Source organism: Anomaloglossus baeobatrachus, chromosome 7, assembly GCF_048569485.1.
Source record: "Anomaloglossus baeobatrachus isolate aAnoBae1 chromosome 7, aAnoBae1.hap1, whole genome shotgun sequence".
Classification (NCBI taxonomy): Eukaryota; Metazoa; Chordata; class Amphibia; order Anura; family Aromobatidae; genus Anomaloglossus; species Anomaloglossus baeobatrachus.
This window is the reverse complement of record NC_134359.1, coordinates 290236199-290258336: the sequence shown is the minus strand read 5'-3', so window position 1 is coordinate 290258336 and position 22138 is coordinate 290236199. Positions and strand designations below refer to the sequence as shown.

The 22138-nt window shown below is 49.5% G+C and overlaps 1 protein-coding gene across 11 annotated transcripts in view; it reads left to right on the top strand.

The window, feature by feature from the left end:
• The window catches only part of MPRIP (myosin phosphatase Rho interacting protein), a 103000-nt gene that overhangs the window by 33413 nt on the left and 47449 nt on the right, over positions 1-22138 (top strand). For all 11 annotated transcript variants that reach the window (XM_075318402.1, XM_075318403.1, XM_075318398.1 and 8 more), the window contains exon 4: positions 15869-16017. In XM_075318402.1, coding sequence (XP_075174517.1) covers positions 15869-16017 — 149 coding nt within the window. The remainder of the gene's footprint in view (positions 1-15868; positions 16018-22138) is intronic.

Sequence of the window (22138 nt, the reverse complement as noted above, 5' to 3'; positions counted from 1 at the left end):
GACCCCCGCTGCTTGTGGGAAGCCTAAGCCTCAGGCTCTATTCTCAAGCATTCCTAAATTCGGACATATCCCCATCCTCCATTGGCATCGTGCCTAATTGATCCGTTACTTGTGCTTTCTCATTTTTTTCCTTCGGATGTATTGGGCTGAGGAGTGGACGTCCTCGAGCTCAGTGACATGGAGACCAGGGCTCCCGGTGACACCACCACCATGGGGGGCAGAGGATGTGGAAACCAGATGATGTGTTGTCAGCAGCAGAGCTGGAAATGGGAGAGCGTAGGGCAAGACGAGGCGGTAGTCAGCCAGCTCCCAACATTAATGCTGCGCTTCTGGTGTGATACACAGGGCAGGGGTAGTACAGTCTGCTTTCATTAGATGAGGGGCAGTGGTGGTCAGCCAGCTCCCAACATTAATGCTGCGCTTCTGGTGTGATACACAGGGCAGGGGTAGTACAGTCTGCTTTCATTAGATGAGGGGCAGTGGTGGTCAGCCAGCTCCCAACATTAATGCTGCGCTTCTGGTGTGATACACAGGGCAGGGGTAGTACAGTCTGCTTTCATTAGATGAGGGGCAGTGGTGGTCAGCCAGCTCCCAACATTAATGCTGCGCTTCTGGTGTGACACACAGGGCAGGGGTAGTACAGTCTGCTTTCATTAGATGAGGGGCAGTGGTGGTCAGCCAGCTCCCAACATTAATGCTGCGCTTCTAGTGTGACACACAGGGCAGGGGTAGTACAGTTTTTCATTAGATGAGGGGCAGTGGTGGTCAGCCAGCTCCCAACATTAATGCTGCGCTTCTGGTGTGATACACAGGGCAGGGGTAGTACAGTCTGCTTTCATTAGATGAGGGGCAGTGGTGGTCAGCCAGCTCCCAACATTAATGCTGCGCTTCTAGTGTGACACACAGGGCAGGGGTAGTACAGTCTTTCATTAGATGAGGGGCAGTGGTGGTCAGCCAGCTCCCAACATTAATGCTGCGCTTCTGGTGTGATACACAGGGCCAAGAGTAGTACAGTCTGCTTTCATTAGATAAGGGGCAGTGGTGGTCAGCCAGCTCCCAACATTAATGCTGCGCTTCTTGTGTGACACACAGGGCAGGGGTAGTACAGTCTGCTTTCATTAGATGAGGGGCAGTGGTGGTCAACCAGCTCCCAACATTAATGCTGCGCTTCTAGTGTGACACAAAGGGCCAGGGGTAGTACAGTCGGGTTTCATTAGTGGAGGGGCAGTAGATATCTGCTAGTTCCCAACATTAATACTGTGCTCACAAGTTGCGCTTCTTGTGTGACACACGGGGACATGGATAATGGCTTTCAATAGTCAAGGAGCAGTGAATGTCAGCCAGCTCCCAACATTAATGCTGCGCTCACAAGCTGCGCTTCTTGTGTGAGACACAGGGCCGTGGATAATACAGTCGGCTTTCAGTAGTCAAGGAGCAGTGAATGTCAGCCAGTTCCCAACATTAATGCTGTGCTCACAAGTAGTGCTTCTTGTGTAACAAACGGGGCCATGGGTAATACGGTTGGCTTTCAATACTTGAGGAGCAGTGGTTATCAGCCAGCTCCCAACATTAATGCTGTGCTCATAATTTGCGCTTCATGTGTGACACACGGGGCCAGGGGTAGTACAGTTGGCTATCATTAGATGAGCGGCAGTGGTTGTCAGCCAGTTTCCAACATTAATGCTGCGCTTACAAGTTGCGCTTCTTGTGTAATTCTCCCCCCCCCCCCCCAATCTCTGGTTCTGCAGGCGGCAGGTTTTATCAGATGGATCTCATCCGGGTTCACTTACTTTCGTTTTTGCTAAAGCAAGTGAATCTTGGTGAGGTCCAGCTGATCAAAACCTGCCGAACCGGGGCTTTGGGATAAAAGAAAATCACACAAGAAGCACAACTTGTGAGCGCAGCATTAATGTTGGGAGCTGGCTGCAACCACTGCCCCATATCTGATGAAAGCCAACTGTACTACCTGTGTGTAGATTGCAGGCTCTGCGGGAAATTTTCTAAATCATAACCTACACACAAGTACTACAATCGGCTTTCATCAGAGATGGGGCAGTGGTTGTCAGCCAGCTCCCAACATTAATCCTGCGCTCACAAGTTACGCTTCTTGTGTGATTTTTCTATTTTTTTTTATTTTTTTTTTTCACCCTAAAGCTCCAGTACGACAGGTTTTGATCAACCGGACCTCTTCCAGGTTCACTTGCTTGGTTGGCGAGTTAAAAAAAAAAAAAAAAATAATTCCCTAAGAGCTCAGAATCTACACACGGGGCCATAAGTGGTACAGTCTGCTTTCATTAGACGAGGGGCAGTGGTTGTCAGCCAGCTCCCAAGATTAATCCTGCGCTCACAAGTTGCGCTTTTTGTGACACATGGGGCCAGGGGTAGTACAGCCAGCTTTTATGAGATGAGGGGCAGTGGTTGTCAGCCAGCCCCAACATTAATCCTGCGCTCACAAGTTGCGCTTCTTGTTTGACACACGGGGCCAGGGGTAGTACAGCCAGCTTTTATGAGATGAGGGGCAGTTGTTGTCAGCCAGCCCCAACATTAATCCTGCGCTCACAAGTTGCGCTTCTTGTGTGACACGCGGGGCCAGGGGTAGTACAGCCAGATTTTATGAGATGAGGGGCAGTGGTTGTCAGTCAGCCCCAACATTAATCCTGCGCTCACAAGTTGCGCTTCTTGAGTGATATTTTTTATTTTTTTGTCGACGCTCCGGTTCGGCAGGTTTAATCAGCCCGACCTCATCCAGGGTTCGGTTGCTTTTGTTAGTGATTTCGAAAATTCCCCGCAGAGCTTGCAATCTACACACACGGGGCCATAGGTAGCACAGTCGGCTTTCGTTAGATGAGGGGCTGTGTACATCATCGTGTCTTGCAGATTATCATCACAGGGGTAGGGAGCGGTTTTCTAGGAATATTCGCAGCAGTGGTAAAGTGAAACCCCCTCCTGCACACGTCTGCACTTACGAAACAGAAGCGAAGTTGCACAACGTGAGGAATGAGGCCGGGACGGGACGGGAGCACCTGGAGACAGTCGGGGGGCGGCCAGCCATCGTCACTCAGATATTGCCCGAGTCTCGTCTCCTGCAGAGCCTGGCCATTGTAGGGACAGTAGGTCTTATCGCATTGTGACATCTATTGCTCCCTGTTATCAGCCATTTCAGGGTCTGATCACTGCTGTTATACATTATTTGCAAACTAACAAGTCCAACTTCTGCTTCTTTATTCGTTCGCGGAGGATGTGAAGACAGAAATGGTGATGGGGCAGTAACCTCTGGGCCCCTCTGTTCATTGCCCCAACCGGGCCACTGGTGGGGTTTTTCCTGTTTTTTTGTTGTTGTTGTTTTTTTTTTGTTTTTTGTTTTTTTTTCTCTTCTGCTGCCGACGTTTATTTTTTTTGGATATTATTTTTAGGCCTTTTCCATTTTATTAATAGTCTGCGGAAATTAACTCTCCGCGCATCCTGTGATCGCAAATCCAGCGTCAACTTCACGAAAGTGCGGCTGCTCCCCCCCCCCGTCCGAGGCTTTGTCTCATTGTAGCCTTCTCGTATGTCGGATGTTTACCTCCGGGCCGCCGAATAACAGGAAAGGGGGCATTGTGTGCTCATTAGTAAGGCACTGCGAGATCTCCTCACGGTGATAGGGACTCCCCGGAAGAAAGACGTCTTCTCCAAGAACGGACTCCACGTTACACCGTGGACTTGTTCTCTAGTCACATCCAGAGCTGCGTTTACCAGTGGAGTTTACACTTTTATTCTCGAGCAGGGGTTGTCAAGACCAGCAAAATTATTGGAAAATGAGCGGAAATTGGTGTAAAATATGAAAAAAATCGCTACTCGCCCTCCCCAATTAATCCAGCGTTGGCCTGATTCACACCATTCACCACTATGGTTATTGACTGGCGGATCCGGCGTTTCCAGTGGGACGGGACACACAGACCAATGGGGACAGGGTATTCTGCAGAATGGGAGCTGTGGGGGAGGGTCGCTATCCATTCTTCAGAATCTGAGATTTTATCGTCTAGGCGTCCCCTTTAAGAATGCAAATTTTAACACTGCCTTCAAGATCTCTGCTTGCTGTTGGTGAATGGAAACCTTGAGCAATCAGGAGACGTTAGGGCTTCATTCACCCGTTTCCATTAAAATCCACCAAAAACTGACCCATTTTCTCTTGCGCGCTTTATATTCCCATAGACTTCAAGGGAAGAGTCCGGTGTGCAAAATCGGAATAATACATGAACTGAATTGAGCGGAAGAGTCGCATGGGTCCGATGTGACCGGTTCCATTAAACCCGGTGTACCGGATGCAGATGACACGCAAAAATGGAAAAATGAGAGTACCGCTATTCATTTTAGCCCCTCAATAGAAGCCAAGAATTCACTGATACATTGTGACAAACTGCAGCTGTGTGAACAGGTCTAAAGCCGGCCATTCAAGTTAATGGCTTTTGGCAGACTGCGGACACCCGTACCCAGGGGCTCTCGTCCTGCCCCCCCCCTGCACATTGGCTCTCATCCTGCCCCCTCCCGTGCACAGGGGCTCTCGTCCTGCCCCCCCCCTGCACATAGGCTCTCATCCTGCCCCCTCCCGTGCACAGGGGCTCTCGTCCTGCGCCCCCCTCCCGTGCACACAGGGGCTCTCGTCCTGCGTCCCCCTCCCGTGCACACAGGGGCTCTCGTCCTGCGCCCCCCTCCCGTGCACACAGGGGCTCTCGTCCTGCGCCCCCCCTCCCGTGCACACAGGGGCTCTCGTCCTGCTCCCCCCCCCCTTCCGTGCACACAGGGGCTCTCGTCCTGCGCCCCCCCCTCCCGTGCACAGGGGCTCTCGTCCTGCGCCCCCCCTCCCGTGCACAGGGGCTCTCGTCCTGCGCCCCCCTCCCCCCTCCCGTGCACACAGGGGCTCTCGTCCTGCGCCCCCCTCCCGTGCACAGGGGCTCTCGTCCTGCGCCCCCCCCAATCATGTACAGGGGCTCTCGTCCTGCGCGCCCCCCCCCCCCCCATCATGTACAGGGGCTCTCGTCCTGCGCCCCCCCCATCATGTACAGGGGCTCTCGTCCTGCGCCCCCTCCCATCATGTACAGGGGCTCTCGTCCTGCGCGCCCCCCCCCCCCATCATGTATAGGGGCTCTCGTCCTGCGCGCCCCCCCCCCATCATGTATAGGGGCTCTCGTCCTGCGCCCCCCCATCATGTATAGGGGCTCTCGTCCTGCGCCCCCCCATCATGTATAGGGGCTCTCGTCCTGCACCCCCCCATCATGTATAGGGGCTCTCGTCCTGCGCCCCCCCCCCCCCCATCATGCACAGGGGCTCTTGTCCTGCGCCCCCCCCCCTCCCATCATGTACAGGGGCTCTTGTCCTGCGCCCCCCCCTCCCATCATGTACAGGGGCTCTTGTCCTGCGCCCCCCCCTCCCATCATGTACAGGGGCTCTCGTCCTGCGCCCCCCCCCTTCATGTACAGGGGCTCTCGTCCTGCGCCCCCTCCCCCATCATGCACAGGGGCTCTCGTCCTGGCCCCGCCCCGTACACAGGGGCGCTCGTCCTGCGGACCCCTTCTGCGTTCTCAGAGAAAGCTGTCGCTGTCATGTCAGCTGGCAGCTCATCTCAACAAGCACCAGGCGATGTCAGTCCGAGATCTGGTGCTGGATCGGTATTTTCCCCGAGGATCCGTTGTCCGGGCCCCATACACATTTGTATTTCAGGCCTTAAGTTGGGTGAGTGTTTCCATTAGAAGACAGAAAGCGGAGATCTTGACCCGGAGTGTATCAGAAAGTTTTTGCTTTTTTCGTTTCTGCCCCTAGGGTCACTCGAAGACGCAGGTGATCCCGTCATCGCAGTCACTGTGTACAATCCCGCAACAAATCGAGCCTTATAAGTGCAGCGCGCAGCGAGCGCAGGGTTTTACAGGCTGTGCCTGTTTATCAGAGGCCCGGTTTACAGGCCTAGTAAAAGGCGGCTTTTCTCTGTAGCCTCTCCCTGCGTTCCATCATCTACGGCTTTATACGTTTTATATTGCAGATGACCTCACCGCCAGATCATCCACAGCCGCCAACTGATACATGGTAACTAACGGGACGGCACGGACACATCCGCAATCTGACTCCAAAACCACATGTTTCCATTTGCTTACAGCAAGCAGGGATCTTACATGGTTATGGGGAGAGAGAGGATTTTAGGTCCCCCATATTTGCATCATGGTAGAAAAAAAAACAAATGGTCACGTCCCCCTGTTGTGGATGACACGTCCGGGGATGTCGCACAGATCAGTGCTATGAATGTGGCATTGTGCTGCACATCGGGGCTGTGTGATGTGGGAACCTCGGATGGTGAAGGTCGGGGGTATGAATGCATTGTTCACGCCCGCACGCCCTGCGCATAGTTTCCAGCGTGCACACATACGCTCGCGTGTTGACATCTGCTGGCACAGGTCCGTCCTGTTCCAGGTCCCCAGCACATACCTGTACGGCACTGATCCGACCAGCAAACACTGCTCCATTCATGCCGTGTAATGCCGCCGACTACAACCACACCGCCCAGGCCGGATCACCGCTATATGACAGGCAGGAGGAGACGTTATCTGCAGGCTGTGACCGGAGATACAAGTGTGCAGACTATCCTGCCATGGACGCACAGGTGCACCGGATCATCATGAAACCCGCACCTGTGCGTCCATCACATCACCAGACCTAAGTATAAGCAATGAAGGGATTAAAGGATTGTGGGGTCCTCTGTCACTTCTGTGCCGACACTTCCCTACTTCCCAGGGTCCAGCGATGATGATGTATCTGCAAAATATTTGACCGCTGCAGCCAATCATTACGGACACAGTCAGGCCCAACCCGTTCCATGCGGGAATCACCCAACCAACGAGCAAAACTTTTATTCAGCAGATAATTGCGTTATTCATTCCGGCCATAAAATCGCCGTTTTCGGCAGCAAATCACTTAGGTGTAAACAGGACATGTGCTGCCGATAACATGTTTTATGCTCCTGCTTTAACGACCAACCTTTCAGATCAGCCATAAAGCGACGGCCGATTTGCTTTGCGTGTCTCTTAAATAGGCGGTTGTTTAACAGCAGCGATTGGGGCAAAGTGTAAATGGATTAATAGATACTTGTAAAAAAATAAATATATATATATACACATACAGTTAGGTCCAGAAATATTTGGACAGTGACACAAGTTTTGTTATTTTAGCTGTTTACAAAAACATGTTCAGAAATACAATTATATATATAATATGGGCTGAAAGTGCACACTCCCAGCTGCAATATGAGAGTTTTCACATCCAAATCGGAGAAAGGGTTTAGGAATCATAGCTCTGTAATGCATAGCCTCCTCTTTTTCTAGGGACCAAAAGTAATTGGACAAGGGACTCTAAGGGCTGCAATTAACTCTGAAGGCGTCTCCCTCGTTAACCTGTAATCAATGAAGTAGTTAAAAGGTCTGGGGTTGATTACAGGTGTGTGGTTTTGCATTTGGAAGCTGTTGCTGTGACCAGACAACATGCGGTCTAAGGAACTCTCAATTGAGGTGAAGCAGAACATCCTGAGGCTGAAAAAAAAGAAAAAATCCATCAGAGAGATAGCAGACATGCTTGAAGTAGCAAAATCAACAGTCGGGTACATTCTGAGAAAAAAGGAATTGACTGGTGAGCTTGGGAACTCAAAAAGGCCTGGGCGTCCACGGATGACAACAGTGGTGGATGATCGCCGCATACTTTCTTTGCTGAAGAAGAACCCGTTCACAACATCAACTGAAGTCCAGAACACTCTCAGTGAAGTAGGTGTATCTGTCTCTAAGTCAACAGTAAAGAGAAGACTCCATGATAGTAAATACAAAGGGTTCACATCTAGATGCAAACCATTCATCAATTCCAAAAATAGACAGGCCAGAGTTACATTTGCTGAAAAACACCTCATGAAGCCAGCTCAGTTCTGGAAAAGTATTCTATGGACAGATGAGACCAAGATCAACCTGTACCAGAATGATGGGAAGAAAAAAGTGTGGAGAAGAAAGGGAACGGCACATGATCCAAGGCACACCACATCCTCTGTAAAGCATGGTGGAGGCAACGTGATGGCTTGGGCATGCATGGCTTTCAATGGCACTGGGTCACTTGTGTTTATTGATGACATAACAGCAGACAAGAGTAGCCGGATGAATTCTGAAGTGTACCGGGATATACTTTCATCCCAGATTCAGCCAAATGCCGCAAAGTTGATCGGACGGCGCTTCATAGTACAGATGGACAATGACCCCAAGCATACAGCCAAAGCTACCCAGGAGTTCATGAGTGCAAAAAAGTGGAACATTCTGCAATGGCCAAGTCAATCACCAGATCTTAACCCAATTGAGCATGCATTTCACTTGCTCAAATCCAGACTTAAGACGGAAAGACCCACAAACAAGCAAGACCTGAAGGCTGCGGCTGTAAAGGCCTGGCAAAGCATTAAGAAGGAGGAAACCCAGCGTTTGGTGATGTCCATGGGTTCCAGACTTAAGGCAGTGATTGCCTCCAAAGGATTCGCAACAAAATATTGAAAATAAAAACATTTTGTTTGGGTTTGGTTTATTTGTCCAATTACTTTTGACCTCCTAAAATGTGGAGTGTTTGTAAAGAAATGTGACAATTCCTACAATTTCTATCAGATATTTTTGTTCAAACCTTCAAATTAAACGTTACAATCTGCACTTGAATTCTGTTCCAATATGGTGGCATGCAGAGCCCAACTCGCGAAAATTGTGTCACTGTCCAAATATTTCTGGACCTAACTGTATGTATATATAAAATAAATAATATATTATTATTATAAAATATTTATTTTTATGTTTTTATATTATAAAATATTTATTTTTGTTTTTATATTAATATAAAATTATTTTTTATTTTATATATTTTTATTTTATTATATATTTTTTTATATATTTAGATATATTTTTATATATTATATATTTTTATATATTTCTATATATCTGATATTATTTTGATATATATAAAAATATATATAATAATTATATTTTAATAACTGAATTTTTAATAAATTTTTCAAAGCATACAGAAAAAAAAATAATGGATGTACTCCACTAACATGTGAGCAATTAGCAGAAGACCATGTATCAGGATATACCGTATATTATTTTTTTTATTGGGTTCAGACGAAAAATTTATTTTTGTTTTACAGTTTTAATATCTTTGCTTGCTGTCATTTAATTCTGCTCAATAAATAACCCCTTGAAAATAAATCTATTGGCTGACATGGTATTGCCCCTTTTTAAGACACAACCAGGTCTGGATAAAGTAAAAAAAAAAATATTAAAAAAAATAATTGGGGTGGGGGGGTGAAATCTTAGTTGGGAAAGGCAAGAGAAGGGTTAACTCGGAGAGATGTCAGCATATGTAGGAAATGTGAGAATCCTTGTGGCCGGCCCGGGGGTATCAGAACTGGGTCCATCTGGATGTAGCGCGCCCCTGGATGAGGCTGATGGGGGGCGAGCGAGCCTGTGATGGAGCCGCGTCTGCCGTCCGCTCGCAGAATGGCCTTATAAGGACACAGACGGACCCCGCTCTCTGGTGGAATCTCGGCTTTTCTGTGTGCGCTTGAAGCAGACAGATTAGTTATTTTGGGTATAAGGTCGTGTTCCAATTACACCCTCCTTCCCAGGCATTTGTTTTGGGGAAATTTAGAGGAAGGGGGGAGGATTAACCCCTTCCTCAGTGTCTTAAAACATTAGCCCATATATCATACTTTTACCCCTAAACTGATATCTGTGTGATTTTAGTGGAGCAGCCAGCGCCGTTGTATGAGGACGGACCCCGGCGACCCGAGCCTTGCTGCCTCCAGGTCTCCAGCGACCGGACGTCTGCTCTTCTCATTCAAGTCCGGTCGCTGCGTCTCGATGCCTCGCTTCCTCCATGACGCCTTCACTTTCCAAAGGAGGAGCACGTGTATGGTTTTCTTTCATATTTGAGGCCATCGACGTCAAAAATGCCCCCAGACTCTGCCTCTTGCATTTGCCTTTCTTACCTGGAGAGGCGACACTTAAACACTGCACTTAGAAAATATTGCATGATGACTATTGGGGGTGGGGGGAAAAGTCCCCCCCCCCCCTTTCCATTCCCAGTAGTTACTTTTCCCCACCAGCCGCAGTAGTAACGTTCCCCCACCGGCCCCAGTAGTAACGTTCCCCCACCGGCCCCAGTAGTAACGTTCCCCCACCGGCCCCAGTAGTGTAACGTTCCCCCACCGGCCCCAGTAGTAACGTTCTCCCCCACCGGCCCCAGTAGTAACGTTCCCCCCCACCAGCCCCAGTAGTAACGTTCCCCCCACCAGCCCCAGTAGTAACGTTCCCCCCACCAGCCCCAGTAGTAACGTTCCCCCCACCAGCCCCAGTAGTAACGTTCCCCCCACCAGCCCCAGTAGTAACGTTCCCCCCACCAGCCCCAGTAGTAACGTTCCCCCACCAGCCCCAGTAGTAACGTTCCCCCACCAGCCCCAGTAGTAACGTTCCCCCCAGTAGTAACGTTCCCCCCACCAGTAACGTTTCTCACCAGCCCCAGTAGTAAACCCCCCCCCCCCCATCCCCAGTAGTAACACCCCCCCCCATCTCCAGTAGTAACCCCCACCCATCCCCGGTAGTAACTTCCCCCCCCCCCCCCCCCCCCATCCCCAGTAGTGACTCCTCCCCCCCCATCTCCAGTAGTAACTGTTATCGCTGGGGAGGGGGGGGGAGTTCACAAGTGATGACGTGATTTTCTGTGAAAACCCCCAAAATTCACAAATAAAGGCCATAGGATGCACACCAGATCAGAAGAAAGAAATTTGCCAAGGATGATCCTTGTGCCCCCCCCCCCCCTTCTGAAAACACGCGGAGAAGACTCATCAGGCCTCTGATTAGTCAGATTGCTTACATTGCTTACATATCTGTAGTAGCTGTATTAGTGGCGCTATTATCCTCCACACTGCATTGTGTATATAGGTCATTACGGAAGAATGTCACTAATGTTACGGCACTACTATATAGGCCACTCGATGGTTGTTACGCTGCTGTATAACTCCGGAGGGAAGATTTCAGAGTCGCTGATGCTGGTTATAGAGCAGCTCTCTCCATTGCTGGGTTCTTGGCTCCGACACATGGTTTATTTTGCCAACAGAATACAAAAAATTCACTTTGACAGATGGAGTCAAAAATTTGCATGTTTCGTATTGTCCCTGGCTTCATCAGGGGCACCATCTTTCGGGGGTTTCGCCTACAAGGCTTCATCAGAGGCAAGAACTGGTCTCAGATGTGGTGAAACCCCGAGGTGAGGACCTTCAATCAATATGATGGTTACCCATCCAAAGCAGTTTGGTGGATTTGTACGTTACGTCTCTTTTGACCGGGGTTAGAGGAAATGCCTAATGTTTAGAAAGCTCCCTTCACTTTTTGCCTCGGGCGTTGCTGAGCTGTCGGTGAAGTCTCACGCTCTTCAGTCATCCATCATCCCCCGCTTCTGTCTTTCAAAGAGGCCTCTTCCTCGCAGCCGGCATCGTGACATACAGATTAGCAAGTTCTTCAGCCTCGTTACTTGGAAATCTCATTTCTTCTTTATATGTCAGTATGACCATCACTGACAGTCTCCATGGATGTAAGGGAGCAACGGTAATTATCACACCTAGATGAATGGCAGGTGACTGTGACAGTAAGCCACGCCACTGCAAGACGGAGCCATCACCACCCGCAGGACCGAGGCATTTATATCTGCTGTAAATTATATAACTGTTATTAGAGTGTGTGGTCCTCTCCCTCCTGTACTGCTGCCTGTGCTATGACCATATGTACTTATAGTATTACCTGCATACCCGAGGGAAGAGGCATAACCTGCTCACCCAACTGTACTGACTATAATATCATTATATACAAGAATACAACTACTAGAATACTGCCCCTATGTACAAGAATATAACTACTATAATACTGCCCCTATGTACAAGAATATAACTACTATAATACTGCCCCTATGTACAAGAATATAACTACTATAATACTGCCCCCTATATACAAGAATATAACTACTATAATACTGCCCCTATGTACAAGAATATAACTACTATAATACTGCTCCTATATACAAGAATATAACTACTATAATACTGCGCCCTATGTACAAGAATATAACTACTATAATACTGCTCCTATGTACAAGAATATAACTACTATAATACTGTCCCTATGTACAAGAATATAACTACTATAATACTGCCCCTATGTGCAGGAATATAACTGCTATAATACTGCCCCCTATATACAAGAATATAACTACTATAATACTGCCCCCTATATACAAGAATATAACTACTATAATACTGCCCCTATGTACAAGAATATAACTACTATAATACTGCCCCCTATGTGCAGGAATATAACTGCTATAATACTGCTCCCTATATACAAGAATATAACTACTATAATACTGCCCCCTATATACAAGAATATAACTACTATAATACTGCCCCCTATATACAAGAATATAACTACTATAATACTGCCCCCTATGTGCAGGAATATAACTGCTATAATACTGCTCCTAGTCCTGGTTTGCACATTGTGGTTGTGGATGGCGTTCTCCTGTGCGCTGTGCAGTCAGTATTCGGATAGTCGGAGGAGCGCACATCAGAATGAGAATGTCGTCTGCTTTGTGTCGGTCTCTGGGTCGGGCAGTGTCGTGTAACCAGGGATGCCTCCGCAGACTTTCATCCCCTGTGTGCAGAGGCCGGCGAGCTGGATTACAATAATGAAAGCTTTATTCTTCGCTGCTCCTGAGGCCCCCCCCCTCTCTCGTCGCTGTTTGTGTCGCTCTTTCCTAGCCTGCTCTGATGACCCTTGTTGTTCGGTGGAGGACTCCTTTCCAAATCGGCCTCCATGTGTAAAGGCCTTTGGCAGCGCTCTGGCTGCCAGTGTGTGAGGCGGGGAGGGCCGGCCAGTGTGAAAATGCCGCTGCTTCCCTCCATTTGACCTTTCTGGAAGGAAGAAGCCGATGTGTTATAGCTTCTCCCGGAGACTGTAGTAACCTGTGTAGATGCCTCCATGCATGACACGGGCTTGTAGCATCTGGTACCGTTCACCAAACCGGTTTGTCCAGTTGGGTTTGTGAGATGTTAAACATCTGAGCCGTTGCTTCCCCTGTGCGGTGGAAACCTGTAACTAATCAGAAACCATCAGATCAAAGGTGCCTGGATATGGCTGTCCTCTGAGTGACACTTCCTGACCGCTACTTCTCCAAACCCTGAGCTTCTGTTGTTAATGTAGAGGGGAGAAGTCGCAGTTAAGAGGTGTTCGGCAGGAGAACAAAATAATTGGACAATTTAGTCTTGATAGCAGTTTATACCGTGAACCTATGACCTCTCCGATAGTGCAGTGTTTTTGGTTGAAAGTGGGGAGTATGCATGGAAATTAGCTTAAAAATGCATTGGGGCGTGTCTATGCACTTGGGTACATGGACACGCCCCTAATGCACTCCCAGGAAAGGCAGTAGGACATATCTTTGGTGAGCAATCAATACACGACTCTAATTATTGACATATTTCTGGACCAAATATGGGTCTATATGTCTTTCGAATGGCGGCTATTTCGAGATGTGACCCTCTCCTTTTGGAAATCCTTTCCACCAGATTACTCTTAAAGGGGTTGTCCAGGCGTAAAGGGGGTTTGGAACTGTAAAAGTAACACTTTGATACTCTCCTTCCGGCACCCCCTATCTCAGGCCGTTCCATTGTCTACGTTGACCCAAAAGGAGAAGATTCCTTTGTTCCAATGGCAGCAGGGACCGCTGCAGCCAATCACAGGTGACATGAGCCATCACGAAAAGTGAGTTCTCCAGGAATCTAAGAGATACCAGTGGTTCCCTTTTTAGTAATTTCCTTATCCATACCGCTTTGCACTCGCTGTAGACCAGCGCAGCGTGTCCTCTGGTGAAATCTGGTGCCACGTGATCAGGCTGACGTAAGCGATGTATCTATAGATAACACGTTCAGCTCATTACGGACTTAGAAGGTTTAGCTGCGGGTCACGCTGCCGTCAGTCCATGGTTTTAGAGGCCAGTCGGACAAATCTGTCTTATTTTGTCAGGACTTTTCTCAAGCATTTGGCAGAGTCCCAACTTTCCCCTGAAGGTAGATAACGAAGGATTGAACATGTTGGATTCGATATGCCTACTCCATAGTGGAGACAAACCACTACCAGACCTTTATCCTCTCCCCTCCACAAGAGAGTCATATATTGTAATACTCAAAAGCTTTTTGGGAGCCAAAATTAATGATTTTTTACAACAAAGGAAAATCCGGCAAAATCAAATTCCATCGTCCTTGTAAGTATCGGTAAATCATCACCAGATTTATCAATAGAAATGGAAGTCCTCAATCTAGTGATGGCGGTGGCGGCAACAATCACAGTGGTCATTGGGGAAAAAGGGTTCACTGGTTGTATTTCCACCTTTGGGCCCGATCTCCATCTCCCATTGAGCATGCAATAGGTTCGGATATTAAAATCTGCTTCCACTCCTATGGGCACAGGGGAGTCCATCTAATCTATTCATATACTGATCTGGAAAAAAATAAGAGACCACTGTGAAGTTTTCTAAAAATCATCTTCTCTACATGTCTGACAGCCTTTCCAGTGTCAGTTAAATTCCACCCAGAGTACAGACTGGCAGAGGGCGAAAGAGACTGTCCACTGACCGGGATGACCGTCATCTTATTCGAATGTCACTCAGGAACTACAGGATGACCTCAAGTGACCTACAAAAGGAATGGCAGCTGGGGTGAAGTGCACGGCAAGAACAGTTCATAACGGGCTCCTAGAGGTAGGGCTCAAGTCATGTAAAGCTAGAAAAAAGCCCTTCATCAATGAGAAGCAAAGAAGAGCCAGGCTGAAGTTTGTCAAAGACCATAAGGATTGGACCATAGAGGCCTGGAGTAAGGTCTTCTCTGATGAGTCTAATTTTCAGCTTTACCCAACAACCTGGTCGTCTCTAATAGTTAGATGGAGACCTGGAGAGGCGTACAAGCCACAGTGTCTTGCACCCACTGTGAAATTTAGAGAAGGATCGGTGACGTTCTGGGGATGATTCAGCAAGGCTGGAATTGGGCAGATTAAACTGATAAAGAATGAAGCCGCATACAAGATTATCCTGGAAAAGCAGTTTATTCCTTCTGCTCGGGCAATGTTCCCCAACTCTGATGACTGTTTTTTCCAGCAGGACAATGCGCCATGCCACACAGCTCGGTCAATCAATGTGTAGATGAAGGACCACCACATCAAAACCCTGTCATGGCCAGCCCATTCTACAGACCTGAACCCCATTGAAAACCTCTGGAATGTAATCAAGAGGTAGATGGATAGTCACAAGCCGTCAAAGAAGAACTGCTTACATTTTTGCACCAGGAGTGGCATAAGGTCACCCAAAAGCCGTGTGAAGACTGGTGGAAAGCAGCCAAGACTCATGAAAGCTGGGATTAATAATCATGGTTATTCCACAAAATATTGATTTCTGAATCTTCCTGAGGTAAAATATTATTAGTATTGTTGTTTCTAAATGATTTTGGCCATGTTTTCTTTCCATTATTTGTGCATTGTTTTGTTATTTTTCACCATTTCTCATTTTCAGAAAATAAATACAAAATTTATGGGTTGGAAATTCGGAGACGTCGTCAGGAGTTTATAGAATAAGAGAAAAATCCGAAAAACTGACAATTGTGCCGCGGTCTCTTAATTTTTGCCAGGGCTGTGTATCAGATACGTGATGTGCAATGTCGGTAGCGGCTTCTCCATTATTGCGTGCTCTGTTGGGTGACGTTTCGTTGACTCGATGTCTTTCTGTTCTTTCGCAGCCCACCACTCTACCGCAGGGGACGATCAACATGAACCAGTGCACGGACGTCATAGATGGGGAGAGCCGGACTGGACAGAAGTTCTCCTTGTGCATCATGACCCCAGAAGAACACTTTATCAGGGCGGAGAACAAAGAAATAATCAATGGGTGAGTGATGGGTGCAGCGCAGAAAAGACCATCGACCCCGGAGCTATGGTGGTTGCAGAGCGGACATGGCTTTAGTGGCTGCTTCCTGACATTGAGATTGTCACTTGTGTATTTTGCTTCCTTGCTGTATATATTTGTACTCCTCGGTATGGTGGGATGGCATCGAATGTAATCTGTGTACACCAGTCCCCTTTTATAACAGTAGGAGCAGTGTGTGCAGGTGTGCTGGGTCCGCTCCAAGCCGTGCTCGCCCGCAAGCTGCTCACAATGGGGACATTGTGTCTGATGCTTTGTTCTCGGGAGACACCCAGAGATTATAAACTCCGCTGCCAGCCGCAGCCAAACTACCGGATCCTGACCCGTGCACCCACTGCTGCGTCTACCGGAGGCTGTGCCCTGAGACCTATATACCCACTGCTATGTCTACCAGGGGCTATGCCCTGAGACCTATATACCCACTGCTATGTCTACCAGGGGCTGTGCCCTGAGACCTATATACCCACTGCTATGTCTACCAGGGGCTGTGCCCTGAGACCTATATACCCACTGCTATGTCTACCAGGGGCTGTGCCCTGAGACCTATATACCCACTGCTGTGTCTTCCGGGGTCTGTGCCCTGAGACCTATATACCCACTGCTGCGTCTACCGGGGTCTGTGCCCTGAGACCTATATACCCACTGCTGTGTCTTCCGGGGTCTGTGCCCTGAGACCTATATACCCACTGCTGCATCTACCGGGGTCTGTGCCCTGAGACCTATATACTCACCTATCTCCGGTGTGTGCCCACTTCATACTTTCCTATACCATACATATTTCCTCCGGGATGTGAAGCCTCCTCTCACCTTACTGTGTTATGTGCAATCTGTGTCTCTATTTCTAGCTTTGTTTACGCCGGTGTCTGTGCGCTCATCACTGCCGCCCTCAATCCATCCACCGGCAAGCTCATCCCTCTCCATTTATTCGTGTGCCCGTCTCTCCTGAACTGTGCCCATCTCTCATTTGTTTTCTCTCTCCCAGTATCTGCTTTCCCAGGACACATTTTGCTCTCTTGCTCCCCGCTCTGCCCCCCCGCTCTGCCCCCCCCGCTCTGCGCCCCGCCCCGCTCTGCGCCCCACTCTGCGCCCCGCCTCCCCCCCCCCGCTCTGCGCCCCGCTCTGCGCCCCGCTCTGCCCCCCCCGCTCTGCCCCCCGCTCTGCGCCCCGCTCTCTCTCAGAGACCCTCTTCTCTGTGTGTTTGTGTTTCAGATGCTTCACCTCACGTTGTATAATTCCTGTCCATCTCTTTCCACGGTCGGATGTTCTCCTGTAAATTCTCTTCGCGCTCTCCTTTTCCTGCCTCTGTAACATCAGTAAGCGCTGAGCTTCACCGATCTTCTCTTTTCTCTTGCACTTCCTTATTCTTTCCTACTGTACTCTTCTTCCTCCATTAGTTCCCCCCACTATATTTACTCTCCCCTCTTTTGCCCGCCTCCTTCCACCTCTCCTTTTGCCAGCCCCCCCCCTTTTGCCAGCCTCTCCTCCCTCCCCCCTTACTGACCTGCCTCCTCCCTCCCCCCTTACTGACCTGCCTCCTCCCTCCCCCCCTTACTGACCTGCCTCCCCCCCCCCCCCCCCCCACTTTTCTGGCCTGCCTCCCTTTGCCCCCCCCTTCCCCCTCTGTGGCTCTGGCCCGCCTCCCTTTGCCCCCCCTTCCCCCTCTGTGGCTCTGGCCCGCCTCCCTTTGCCCCCCCTTCCCCCTCTGTGGCTCTGGCCCGCCTCCCTTTGCCCCCCCTTCCCCCTCTGTGGCTCTGGCCCGCCTCCCTTTGCCCCCCCTCCCCCTTTGTGGCTCTGGCCCGCCTCCCTTTGCCCCCCCTCCCCCTCTGTGGCTCTGGCCCGCCTCCCTTTTGCCCCCCCCCCCCCCCCCCTTGGCTCTGGCCCGCCTCCCTTTGCCCCCCCCTGTGGCTCTGGCCCGCCTCCCTTTGCCCCCCCCCCCCCCCCCCCGTGGCTCTGGCCCGTCTCCCTTTGCCCCCCCCCCCGTGGCTCTGGCCCGCCTCCCTTTGCCCCCCCCTCGCCTCTGTGGCTCTGGCCCGCCTCCCTTTGCCCCCCCCCTCCCCTCTGTGGCTCTGGCCCGCCTCCCTTTGCCCCCCCCCCTGTGGCTCTGGCCCGCCTCCCTTTGCCCCCCCCTCGCCTCTGTGGCTCTGGCCCGCCTCCCTTTGCCCCCCCCCTGTGGCTCTGGCCCGCCTCCCTTTGCCCCCCCCCTGTGGCTCTGGCCCGCCTCCCTTTACCCCCCCCTCTCTATGTAAATCATTCAGTGATACTTTAGAGTTTCATCATGATTAAAGATCAGTTTGGAGAATAGATGGAGACCAAATACTCAGCGTGCACCGCCTTAATTTACATTCAGGTTAACATAAAGCTGACCTCTGTCTCCTGATCTCTCGCTGCTTTTCTTCTCCTCCCTAATGGGCAGAGAGGTGCGCTGGACACATTACAGCAGGGGTGGGGAACCTTTTTACTGCCGGGGGCCATTTGGAATTTTCTACCAACCTTCGGGGGCCGCACCAAATTATCAACTTGAAAACGACCAGGCTATATTTGGTCAAACAGTTAATTAACTCACCCCTAATGTGGTGGCTGGAGCGGCTGTGATGTTCGGTGATATTGATCATTTTGTTTCTCACAACTGCTTTTCCAGGTTTGTCTTGGTCTGGAGAGGCTGGGGGCATACACATCCCAGGAGAAGCTGGGGCATATACATCACAGGAGACACTGGGGCGCATATACATCACAGGAAACATTGAGGCATATACATCCCAGGACAGGCTGGGGCGTATACATCACAGGAGGAGCGTATAGATCACAGGAGATGCTAAGCATGGACAGCACTAGTGGCGGGCACAGACAGCACTAGGCGGCGGCACAACGGACAGCACTAGTGGCGGGCACAGACAGCACTAGGCGGCGGCACAACGGACAGCACTAGGCGGCGGCACAACGGACAGCACTAAGCGGCGGCACAACGGACAGCACTAAGCGGCGGCACAACGGACAGCGCTAGGCGGCACAACGGACAGCGCTAGGCGGCACAACGGACAGCGCTAGGCGGCACAACGGACAGCGCTAGGCGGCACAACGGACAGCGCTAGGCGGCACAACGGACAGCGCTAGGCGGCACAACGGACAGCGCTAGGCGGCACAACGGACAGCGCTAGGCGGCACAACGGACAGCGCTAGGCGGCACAACGGACAGCGCTAGGCGGCACAACGGACAGCGCTAGGCGGCACAACGGACAGCGCTAGGCGGCACAACGGACAGCGCTAGGCGGCACAACGGACAGCGCTAGGCGGCACAACGGACAGCGCTAGGCGGCACAACGGACAGCGCTAGGCGGCACAACGGACAGCGCTAGGCGGCACAACGGACAGCGCTAGGCGGCACAACGGACAGCGCTAGGCGGCACAACGGACAGCTCTAGGCGGCACAACGGGCAGCACAGAGAGCGCTAGGCGGCAGCAGAGAGAGCGCTAGGCGGCAGCAGAGAGAGCGCTAGGCGGCAGCACAGGGAGCGCTAGGCGGCAGCACAGGGAGCGCTAGGCGGCAGCACAGGGAGCGCTAGGCGGCAGCACAGGGAGCGCTAGGCGGCAGCACAGGGAGCGCTAGGCGGCAGCACAGGGAGCGCTAGGCGGCAGCACAGGGAGCGCTAGGCGGCAGCACAGGGAGCGCTAGGCGGCAGCACAGGGAGCGCTAGGCGGCAGCACAGGGAGCGCTAGGCGGCAGCACAGGGAGCACTGACAGTGACAGCACTAGGAGGCAGCAGGGAGAGCACGATGTGGCAGCACTGACAGCACTAGGAGGCTGCACAGATTACACAGCACTGATGGGTTACACACAGTACTGGGGGGTACACAGCACTTGGGGCTACACACAGTACTAGGGGGTACACAGCACTTGGGGCTACACACAGTACTAGGGGGTACACAGCACTGGATGGGGGGGCAGCGAATCCAGCAATGGGTTGCATACTCACAGTACAAGGGGAGGAGGAGGAGTCACATAGCACAGGTCCGGGAGGCATGTACAGCAGGAAGGCATCTGCTGCACCTCTTCTGCTGTTCGCGCTGTTTACCTCGCCCTCAAGGTAAACCCTCAGCATGCGAGCACAGTCCCGGGTTCAGTCTAGAATGTATGGGCTGTAGTCAGGTCCCGAAAAGAGCCCGTACATTCTAGTACGGGCTGCAATCAGGATCTGTAAATAGCCCGTACATTCTAGCATCTACCCATAACTCACTGGGATTTTAAAGGGCCGGCGGCTGGCAAAAGCGCAAGTGCCGCTCGAGCACTGGGGTAGCCTGGAATGTGCCCGGGGGCCACATTAAATGTCATCACGGGCCGCATACGGCCCGCGGGCCGGAGGTTCCCCACCCCTGCATTACAGAGTATACCTTGTGGGCGTCTGCTGAGAAAACCACTGAGTAGTCTAATGCCGCGGGAGCCCGGTGTATACACCCGAGACAACTGCCGCTCTCTACTTATTAATGCACCAGTGATGCAACCGCACAATACTACAGAGGATCTCCTGTAATCCATTAACTCTCTGCTAATTGATTGGGCTGCTCCAGGCATTTGCTCTGAAACAATCACTGATGACAGCATTCAGCGGGACGAATGCTGATGGTTAATAATAACTTATTAGCTGGTGGCTATATAGTACAGTATTATAGTAGTTATATTCTTGTACATAAGGGGCAGTATTATAGTAGTTATATTCTTGTACATAGGGAGCAGTATTATAGTAGTTATATTCTTGTACATAGGGGCAGTATTATAGTAGTTATATTCTTGTACATAGGGGACAGTATTATAGTAGCTATATTCTTGTACATAGGGGCAGTATTATAGTAGTTATATTCTTGTATATAGGGGCAGTATTATAGTAGTTATATTCTTGTATATAGGGGCAGTATTATAGTAGTTATATTCTTGTACATAAGGGCAGTATTATAGTAGTTATTCTTGTACATAGGGGGCAGTATTATAGTAGTTATATTCTTGTACATAGGGGCAGTATTATAGTAGTTATTCTTGTATATAGGGGCAGTATTATAGTAGTTATTCTTGTACATAGGGGGCAGTATTATAGTAGTTATATTCTTGTACATAGGGGCAGTATTATAGTAGTTATATTCTTGTACATAGGGGCAGTATTATAGTAGTTATATTCTTGTACATAGGGGCAGTATTATAGTAGTTATATTCTTGTACATAGGGGCAGTATTATAGTAGTTATATTCTTGTACATAGGGGACAGTATTATAGTAGTTATATTCTTGTACATAGGGGCAGTATTATAGCAGTTATATTCTTGTACATAGGGGGCAGTATTATAGTAGTTATATTCTTGTACATAGGGGCAGTATTATAGTAGTTATATTCTTGTACATAGGGGCAGTATTATAGTAGTTATATTCTTGTACATAGGGGCAGTATTATAGTAGTTACATTCTTGTACATAGGGGCAGTATTATAGCAGTTATATTCTTGTACATAGGGGCAGTATTATAGTAGTTATATTCTTGTACATAGGGGGCAGTATTATAGTAGTTATATTCTTGTACATAGGGGCAGTATTATAGTAGTTATATTCTTGTACATAGGGAGCAGTATTATAGTAGTTACATTCTTGTATATAGGGGCAGTATTATAGTAGTTATATTCTTGTACATAGGGGCAGTATTATAGTAGTTTTATTCTTGTACATAGGGGGCAGTATTATAGTAGTTACATTCTTGTACATAGGGGCAGTATTATAGTAGTTACATTCTTGTACATAGGGGCAGTATTATAGTAGTTATATTCTTGTACATAGGGGCAGTATTATAGTAGTTATATTCTTGTACATAGGGGCAGTATTATAGTAGTTTTATTCTTGTACATAGGGGGCAGTATTATAGTAGTTACATTCTTGTACATAGAGGGTAGTATTATAGTAGTTTTATTCTTGTACATAGGGGCAGTATTATAGTAGTTTTGTTCTTGTACATAGGGGGCAGTATTATAGTAGTTATATTCTTGTACATAGGGGCAGTATTATAGTAGTTTTATTCTTGTACATAGGGGGCAGTATTATAGTAGTTATATTCT